Source organism: Hoplias malabaricus, chromosome 1 (assembly GCF_029633855.1).
Source record: "Hoplias malabaricus isolate fHopMal1 chromosome 1, fHopMal1.hap1, whole genome shotgun sequence".
NCBI classification, from domain to species: domain Eukaryota; kingdom Metazoa; phylum Chordata; class Actinopteri; order Characiformes; family Erythrinidae; genus Hoplias; species Hoplias malabaricus.
In genome coordinates, this window is record NC_089800.1 from 22749767 (window position 1) to 22760227 (window position 10461).

The 10461-nt window shown below is 43.2% G+C and overlaps 1 protein-coding gene across 1 annotated transcript; it reads right to left on the bottom strand.

Annotated features, from left to right (window-relative positions):
- Positions 1-1170: 1170 nt before the first annotated feature.
- Positions 1171-7740, bottom strand: si:dkey-118k5.3 (NLR family CARD domain-containing protein 3). The gene is made up of 7 exons (XM_066658811.1): positions 5185-7740; positions 3760-4185; positions 3527-3613; positions 2998-3081; positions 2801-2884; positions 2635-2718; positions 1171-2232 (listed from the first exon to the last, which is right to left on the bottom strand). The coding sequence occupies exons 1-7, from the start codon at positions 7059-7061 to the stop codon at positions 2139-2141; spliced, it is 2736 nt and encodes a 911-aa protein (XP_066514908.1). The 5' UTR covers positions 7062-7740; the 3' UTR covers positions 1171-2138.
- Positions 7741-10461: the final 2721 nt, after the last annotated feature.

The window sequence follows — 10461 nt, forward strand, 5'->3', positions numbered from 1 at the left end:
CTAATATTAAAGATTAGGGCTCATTTGAATAAATACTGGAGTATTATTATAGATCGTTTTATTACAGTATGGTATAGTACCTTAAGTCTGTTGTTATTGTTCTACTACATGACACTGCTGTTACGTAGCTATAGACCAGTGCTGCCAGGTGATAGAATGTACCAGAAGAAGCAGAGCACAAGGCCTACAGCAAATCCCTTTCGATTTGTAATAGTGAGCAGGTTAAGTCTGTTAGCTTTAGGGAGTACATCTTATCAGCCATTTCAAATACTAAAATCACACCCACATGGCACTGCCTTCCCCCAGAAAACAGCTCAGTTCTGGAGCTGCGGTCATGCAGAATACTTTCTATTAGAAGTTGAGCAAAACAAAAGATAAGTTCAGACCTGTGTGACTCCAGCTTTGGAATGCATCAGATCGACGCATATTAGGAACTGTTTACTACTTTCCATTGTATTTTATATTGTGCCTCAGTGTTTATTTTTTTGCCTGAAATATTTAAATTCTTATAGGGCCAGTGTAAACAAATATCCTTAATACACTCAGTATTCACAGAACAGTCCTTATCTGGACATTAAACAAGAAAAAAAAATATTGGGTGACTGTCTGTGAGGAGTGTGGTGTGTTCTCCCTGTGTCTGCTTGGGTTTCCTCCGGGTGACTGTCTGTGAGGAGTGTGGTGTGTTCTCCCTGTGTCTGCGTGGGTTTCCTCCGGGTGACTGTCTGTGAGGAGTGTGGTGTGTTCTCCCTGTGTCTGCATGGGTTTCCTTCTGGTGCTCCGGTTTCCTCCCACGCTCCAAAAAAAAACACACGTTTGTATGTGGATTGGAGGCTTAAAAGTGTCCATAAGTGTGTGTGTGTGTTGCCCTATGAAGGACTAGCGCCCCCTCCAGGGTGTTCCCACCTTGCACCCAATGATTCCAGGTAGGCTCTGGACCCACCGCCACCCTGAACTGGATAAGGGTTACAGATAATGAATGAATGAATGAATGAATGATAACAAAAGAAAGCTGGGAAATAGAGATAAAGGGTGGCTGGGAAATGTGAATTGAATTTGAAATACTTTTTGAAACAAACACACAACCACACAAACTTCTAATAGGGATCTCACTACACCACATTAGAAAGACAATAAAACAATGTAGGCAATGAGCCCTTTAATAAACGGCAGCATCGTTTAGTAACTATTTTAATACATGTATGAATATTACAAATGTCTCAATCCATAAATAAATAACATACATGAAATTCATTTAATGTAACAGTCAGAATGCCATCCCTGTAGAAACTAAGTGTATTGCATTCTGTACGGTGTTAAATTCAGCAGGAAGTCTACTTGGATGTCCAGGTTAACTGATCGTTTTGATCAGGTGGGCTGATTCACGCTGTGAATACGTGAAACAGGCTTTTATTGTCATCAAGCAGCAATACAATACATTTCAGCAACCCAACGATACTTTGTCTCCACACTGAAGTCATTTGTGGCAGTTTACACAGTCACACTAGTGACTAAGGGCAGTGAAGGCACACAAACCCAGAGCAGGGGGCAATCACTTTGACGCGAGGAGTTGTTATGGACTCGGTGCCTTAGCATCAAGGCACATCAGCCTTAAATACTGAAGGATGACAAAGCAATGTTCACAATGCCAAAGACAATGGGGAGTGGGTGCTCATCTCACCCACTCAGAGCGCAAGGCCAGGCCTCGGATCGCTAAGGCATTACCAGGGACCATGAGCACATGACCAGGTATGAAATGACTGTTCACATTTCAAAATACCAAGAAAAGTACCTGATTAACTGTGTGTAATTCACTGAAAACGCTGTATACAGAGTAAAAGTCAAGTCTGACAGGTCATGACAGACTATAATACCATACAAGTCAAATTACTATACTTGGATATTGAGTTTCATTAAAAAACGTGATTATGTTTGTGGTAAATTAAAGGTTTCTGCGGTAGCTGTTATGAAAAACTGACCAAGTTAATTCGCTTGAAGCTGGATTTACACACTGTGACTACAATGTAACACTATTTCCTGTACTGTGTTGCACATATTCCCTTTCACCAATATATTACAACTTATAGAAAAGAAAAAAAAGAAAAATCAGACAATGGGTAACACAAACTAATGATGGACGATCAGTAACAGACTTTGATGTCAAGGGTGGGTCTGCTCTTTGAAAAATCTTTCAGCTGCTGAACACACTCCTTGGAAAGCTTGTTGTCGAACAACCTGAAACACACAGAGAGAATAGTAAGAGTATACCTAGAACTGCCATACAGTTTTGGGTGAAACGTACAGCTTTCCTGCGTTCAATCTTAAATAAAAACGTGATACAAAGAACCACATGTGGTTCCATTAAAGAACCATGTCTGTTTAAAAACGGTTTATAAAATCACCACTCGATCTTAAGGTTCTTTACCTATTTACCAAATTTGCATGTAGCATTTGTAGCATGTTCATTTTTAAGAGTGTTTCTTAATTCCAGAGTCCCGTGATAATCTCAGAAGTTTTGGGACGTAATTTATTACACACTATTATGCCGTACACATTATCAGCTGGTACCATGTTTGTGCTGTAGCTACTATTTTACATTCCTCATTGTAGTCTGGTTACAAAAACGCTTAAACTCACCAGAGATATTTTAATGTGGTGTTCTCCATCAGGGCTTCCATCAGGAGTTCTGCCCCTCTGTCTGTCACGAAATTATCTCGAAGTCTAGAACACAGCATTGATTTAATATGAATACAGATGTATTGTGGTTATAGTATAATCATAAAGACCAGTCTGTTTCTCTTACCTGATATCTCTCAGACTGCGATTGGTTTTCAATAATTCAGCAAGACAGGCAGCTCCAACATCACCAATACTATTGATTGCCATTCTAACAAAATGATTGTAGTGTGTCAAAAATTTTAAATGAGATGCCTGGTATGTTTTGGTATTTAAGGATGCGTATATATTTTGTGATAAACGTGGACACGTTATGCTGTTTACCTGAGGTCAAACACAGTGTGGTTGTCTTTAAGTGCCTCTGTTAAGATCTTGACTCCGTTACAGCCCAGGCCTGTTGATACAATCCTGACAACACAAACACAGAGACTTTTTTGAGCATGACGCCAATTTTAATTGCATTTTTGATAATGTGAGTTCTCAAACTGACACCTTTACACAGTACACATTACTTCATTTACAGTAAAACCATTTAATATCTACAGTAGGAAATCAAGCAAATAAAAAGGTATGACTGGAAGCATTCAGAGTTCAGCAGAGGGATAAGGGAGATACATTTTATATTTGACATGATGAATTCTAGTGTGTATACCAGAATAATAAATGTTAAGATGCATCCCAGTCTCAAGGTGCTCAGCAGGAAAGACATATTTCAACAAGTCAGTCATCCTAAACATGCTGCAAAAAGCGTTTTTAAAAGAAGAAAATACAAATCCTCATTTGGCCAAGAGCAGCACCCCACCTAAATCCCCTACTGCACCTCTGAGTTATCCATTTTTCAACTCTGACTTACCACAATTTCTCAATTTGGCAGTCTGGACTCCGCAGTGCCACAGATAACACCTCTGCCCCCTCTGGACCAAGAGGATTCTGTGCCAGGCTTTGGGAAAACATCATATTCAGACGAACATTTAATAATGACAGCACACTATTGCAGAATCGAATTATCATTCCCCCACCCAACACACACCCACATACATTCAAAGCACGGTGTGTAATTGTAGAAAACATGGTCTATTATGATACCTGAGGGTGGAGAAAAGAGGGAGCACAGGCAGCAGTCTGCGCAGTCCTTCTGCATCCAGCCCCTGAGCATCAAGATTCAGCTCCTGAAGGTCTTGGCTCAGCTGCAGCAGAAAGGCAAGTTCACTCCAGTCACTGCTCATCGAGGCACACTGACCCGAGGCCTTCTGAGAAAGAACCTTCAACCAGTACTGCAGCCGTTGAGGAAGTCCCGGATCCTGAGCCTCATACAGGCAGTGACACACATTTAGCTGCCTCCCTGGACTGAGGCTGGAGCTGTGAAGCTGGGAACGGAGCAGCTGGAGAACGAAGGGAGGGGTTGTGGAAAGTAAAGGTAAGCATGAGGGAAACCTGTGAGGCCTGGGCTCACCAGAGAAAAGACCATCTAAGATGAAGCGGGTCTTAGGGACTAAGAGGCCAGACACAAATCTGTGAAGAAAAAGATTAGATTCATGAAATTTCATTAAAATAAATGTACATATTCTGGGTTGTAATTATCCTGCATTTTTGATAATAGATTGTTTTAAAATTTACTGCAGCTCTTTATCAGTTTACGAAATCTTTACAAAAGGCAACTGTAATCATTTAAAGCCTATATTGAATTTAAAACATTACAAAAATAACAGGTTAAATGTTGAAACTAGCATTAATAGTGCCTTCACAGATGTGCCATTCATCTATTTCTGCTATGAATCGACATACGACTTTACAAAGACAATATTAGCTTTAGGCCTTGTCCCTTGCATTTTGAGATATCCATAAATTCATTCATTCATCATCTGTAACCCTTATCCAGTTCAGGGCGCTGGGTCCAGGGCCTACACGGAATCACTGGGCGCAAGGCGGGAACACACCCTGGAGGGGGTGCCTGTCCTTCACCCGGAGGAAACCCACGCAGATACAGGGAGAACACACCACACTCCTCACAGACAATAACCCGGAGGAAACCCACGCAGATACAGGGAGAACACACCACACTCCTCACAGACAATAACCCGGAGGAAACCCATGCAGATACAGGGAGAACACACCACACTCCTCACAGACAATAACCCAGAGGAAACCCATGCAGACACAGAGAGAACACACCACACTCCTCACAGACAATCACCCGGAGGAAACCCACGCAGACACAGAGAGAACACACCACACTCCTCACAGACAATCACCCAGAGGAAACCCACGCAAACACAGGGAGAACACACCACACTCCTCACAGATAGTCACCCGGAGGAAACCCACGCAGACACAGGGAGAACACACCACACTCCTCACCGACAATCAACCGGATTGGGACTCAAACCCACAACCTCCAGGACCCTGGAGCTGGTGTTCAAGGAGTTTAAACGATTTATTTTACACATTGTTACGTTACATTTTGCCCAGCATACCAACTTTAAAAAAAAAATGATATAATGCATACTCTACCTGCAGAAAAGATCCATGTGCCCAGACTGGTGACTCTCTCCACAGTGAAGAGCCTTCTTAATATGTCTGCGTAAGACATGTCTTGGCCGACGCAGCTTATTAACCAAAGATGTCAAACATTTTTGAACTGATGGAGGTAGCAGGCCCACATTTGGCTTTAGTCCTGAGAATGGGTCTGAACCTGAGAATGACTCAAGCACGTAATAAAGTGCAGCTAGGAACTCTTGCACACTGGTGTGGATGAAGTGAAAGCTCTTCTCGTACGTGAGCGAAAATTTGTCCTCTTTAAGAATTTCCACCATAAAAGCTCTTGACAATTCACAGCTTTCCTGAGCGAATGAGCTCAGGTCTGATTGGTTAAAGAGGAATCGCCTCTCCAGCAGGCCTCTGAAGGCCAAAGACCCCAGACATTTGAGTTTGGCTTTGTTCTCCTTTAGTACACGAGGGGCGTCCTGGAGCCTGTTGAGGTGCATGCCTTCCACGCATCCTCCCACATGGAAGACCACAATGGATTTTAAGAAGCAGCAGTAAATCTCAGTGACAGTAACAGGGCTGGAGCAACTCCTTGGCAACACTGTGTTAGTATCAGAACAGGAAGGATCGGCGCTCCCATCCTCAGAGCAGTCACTTCTACTTTCCCGCAAAGCAGCACCATTTGAGACCGTGTCTGAGAACAGGCTGCAAGTGCCATCATGCAAAGCAGTGGACACTATCCAGCAGAAGGCAGGGATGTGACACATAAGCTGAAGGGGCTTGTGGGAAGACACAAAACTCCACACTGCAGCAGCAGCTTGGCTGGAGCTACAGTTCTGTTCAAAGTAATGCTGCTGTTGAACCGGGGAAAATCCTAACACACTATAGAACTGCCTTACCAGCAGCTGGGGTACTTTGGACACAGCATGGGGTCGAGATGTGAGGAGAATGGCAATTCCTGGCAAGAGGTTGCCCTTGATCAGGTTCACCACCAGACCTCCTACGGACAGCTCCCGCTCAGGGTCAGAACATTTAGGGGTGTGTTCAAAATCCAAAGGGAAACAGAACTCATCAAGTCCATCGAGAATAAGCAAGACCTGGCCGTGGTTCAAGGTCATTAACTCTGGCAGGATAGGCTTCAAATGACTGTAATGATCAGACAGCAGCCCCTGTAAGCTCTGAGGCTCTGTAATCAGGTTTAGTTCACGGAACGGCATGGAAAAGACGACTTTCTGCACATCTGCATCAGCTGCCCATTTTTGGACCAGCTGTCTTATCACTGTAGTTTTACCACTTCCTGCAACTCCAGACAGCAGCACCACACCATCAACTTTGGCTGAAAAAAGGCTCTGAAATACATCTCGAAAGCCACAAGTCTCCCCTTGTTTCCTTGCCTCTCCACGTCCTGCCCTGAACGGATCCCCAACCACTGCGACCTCATGCTGGTACTGAAGAGCCACAGGATATCCCACGTGCCTGGAGAAAGAAATGTCCGTGAAGGTGTCCACTTCTGTGGGTTTCGACATCCGTTGTGCCATGCTGAGATAATTTGCTGGACCATGCTGCTTGGCTAGGATGTCCTTGTGTTTTTGGAGATGCTCCTTCAGGGCGTTCTGGGGGAAGAGGCTGGCTGTGCCGATCGCAGCTGAAGGCTGAAAATTGGACAGAACATAGAGGAAGGCGCGACATGCCTCCTCTCCTCTGCCTTGAAGAACATCCAGCAGTGTCCTCAAACAGTTCCGCTCACCCGTACATCCTCCGCCTCTTATAAAGCTCAGGTCCTCTTCTGTAACTGTTCCCACATTGAAGAGGAGCTCCAGAAGAGGGTTTATATGCTTGCTCCAATTCTCCACGATCTCCACCCGACCTTTCTGTATTTCTTCACTGCATGGCCCCAAAGCCATCAGGTTTTGTTACAGGAATGTTTTTGTATTGTTGGTGCCTTTAATGTGCTTTTACCAAAGGTATTTCTAATATTTACTCAAAGGTAAACCATCTCTAAAGGAATATGTTCAACCACTTTCACTCGGACAGTGGACACTGCACTGTCACTTTGACAATAACAATCATTCCAAAGTCAGTAAGTTAGTGTCGCTTCACTGAAAAAGAAAATTAGCCTCAGTAGCTGCTTTCGAGGCCGTTTAAAGTTTAAAAAAATCAGACACCGCTTTTACAGCCTCAAACTACACGATAAAGTAAGTTAGTTATTTCATGAGATTAAGACCTGCTTTGTTCAGTGGTATAACAGCAGTATTAGGCTGTTGGATAACTTATCGAAAAAAGGGTGTCCTCGTTCTCTTCAGTTGTAAACAAACGGCGTCCTCTCCCCTTCTCGAGCTCAAATCGAAACCAGCTCAAAACTGGCAATATTCTTCCTAAAACACCAGATAAGAACCAAAAGTGTCAAAACAGAGTAATATCTCGGTGTAACCTGGAGCTCCCGTCAATCTCCATGAACGGTTATCTCCAGCTCTGTACTCTTTCATTGTTCGACTCGAGCTCAGAAGCTCCTCGCTGCAGCAGTCACCTGACCGTTGGGCGACAGCGCTACTCGTAACGTGCGGTGTTTCACAGCCACTTCCTCCTTGGTGACTATCCTGTAGGCTGCTGTGGTTAAGGCACAGGCTTTTACTATAATTCAAGACATTTATGAGAAACAGCCTACACTACAGTTCAGCAAGCGTCCCCTAAGTGTCCTCATCACATCATTAATGCAGGGTGTTTATTGACAGAGACATATCAAATAAATATAAAAGATATTTCTATTAACTATATGAAATATGTATTTAAAAATATATATAAAATAATATATAAAATATAATGGTTAACCGCCAGCAATTAATGACCATGAGAATGAAAATGTATATGTATATCTATCTATATCCTGTTCAGGGCGACGCACTGGAGCAGCAGGTAGTTTTTCTGTCACAGCTCCAGGGTCCGAGAGGATGTGGGGTTGAGTCCCACTCCGGGTGACTGTCTGTGAAGAGCGTGGTGTGTTCTCTCTTTGTCCGCGTGGGTTTCCTCCGTCTGGGGTTTGCTCTGGTGTCCTCCCACGCTCCAAAAACACACGTTGGTAGGTGGATTGGCGACTCAAAAGTGTCCGTAGGTGTGAGCAAATGTGTGAACGACTGGAACCCCACTGCTGGACCCACCGCCGCCCTGAACTGGATAAGTGATGACAGAAAATAAATTAATGACAAAATAATTAAGAGACAATTTATTATTTAATGTGCAGCTCAGATGAGCTAAATCAAACTGCCATGTTTGACCTGAACTACCATAGTGTGTATCCACTAATGGGGCTAGCCATGTTTTAAATGGATTTAATACATTAACTCACTGTTTTGCATTCATTTTTATATACTAATTCAAATTTAACTTCATTGTTTTGTTAATTACAGTATGCTGTCTTCTGATTAGCATTTACATTATATTGCCAAAGTATTCACTCACCCATTCAAATAATGGATTTAAGGTGTTCCACTCACTTTCATGGTCACAGGTGTATAAATCCAAGCACCTAGGCATGCAGACTGCTTCAACAAACATTTGTGAAAGAATGGGGAGCTCAGTGAATTCCAGCGTGGTACTGTGATAGGATGCCACCTGTCAACTGGCAGTGGTATTTGGAACTATTGGGAATAACAGCAACTCAGCCACAAAGTGGTAGGCCACGTAAAATGAGCATGGAGTCAATGTATATTGAGGTGCATCGAGCGCAGAGGTCGCCACCATTCTGAGGACTCAATCGCTACAGACCTCACAACTTCATGTGGTCTTCAGATTAGCTGTTCAGATCACCAAGTGCAATGCAGAGTGTTAGATGCAGTGTTGTAAAGCACACCTCCACTGGACTGTAGAGTAGTGGAGATGTCTTTTCTGGAGTGACAATTCACGCTTCTCCGTCTGGCGGTCTGGAGTTGGTGGTTGCCAGGAGAACAGGACTTGTCTTACTGCATTGTGCTGAGTGTAAAGTTTGGTGGAGGGGGGATTATGGGTGTGGGGTTGTTTTTCAGGAGTTGGGCTCTGGCTCTTAGTTCCATGCTCCCAACTTTGTGAGAACAGTTTGGGGACGGCCATTTCCTGTTTCAACATGACTGTGCCCCAGTACACAAAGCAAGGTCCGTAAAGACATAGATGAGTGAGTGAGTTGGGTCTGGAAGAACTTGACTGGTCTGCACAGACTACTGATCTCAACCCGATAGAACACCTTTGGGATGAATTACAGTGGAGACTGTGAGCCAGGCCTCATCCAACATTAGTGTCTGACCTCACTAATGCACTTCCGGAAGAATGGTCAAAAGTCCCATTAACACTCTCCTAAACCTCGTGGCAAGCCTTCCCCGAAGAGTTGAAGCTGTGGGCTGACATCATATTAAACCCCATGGATTAACAATGGGATGTCATTCAAGTTCATATGCGTGCAAAGGCAGCTGAGCGTATACTTTAGGCAGTACATTGTATTTTAGACAGCTACTTATAAAGCATTTTGTATAGCTGCTTTTTTTTATATCTTTAAATGAAATTTACTTTTATACTGTGATATAATGCATATGTTGGAGTGGTTTTATGCTACTTTTCTTATGTCTAGATGGATACGAGTGGCTGGGGTTTGGACATTCCACTCATTTTATTAGACACAGCCTTTCATTAGTACCTTAGATGTACAACGAGAAACTCATTCTACTTTATGCCAACCTTTACCCTTTATTTTTTGTTTCGTTTCTGATCACAGGACAACTGATGGCTAGATAAGAAATATTCAACCAAGCAATGATGTTTTAAACCCACTTTAACACCCACTAGCATGTTTCATTTTGATCCTGAGGTTATAACACCCTGGATAACATCAAACTGTTTGTGGTCCAATGACAGTTCCTTTCCACTGATGGATAGTAGTAGTTGGCAGCAAAAGTTATTCTGTAAAGAGTGAATACATGGTAGGTGAAAAACTGACCCAGAATGTACATAGTAGCTTACATTTAAATAATTAAACCCAAGCCAGTTCATCTCAGGGCAACAAAACACACATACACACAGATATATCTATATATATCTTTATATATCACCCCTGTGATTCAGAACATACTACTAATACATGAACTGCTTTAGAAACCGTAGCCACCCACTCCAAACTTCAAACAATACCACCTGCCAGTTATTCAGAAAAAAAAAACCTTGATTCATTGTCTGTAACCCGTGTCGTGGTGGGTCCGGAGCCTACCTGGACCCACCTGCGGACACTTTTGAGTCACCAACCAACGTGTGTTTTTGGAGCGTGGGAGAAAACTAGAGCACCTG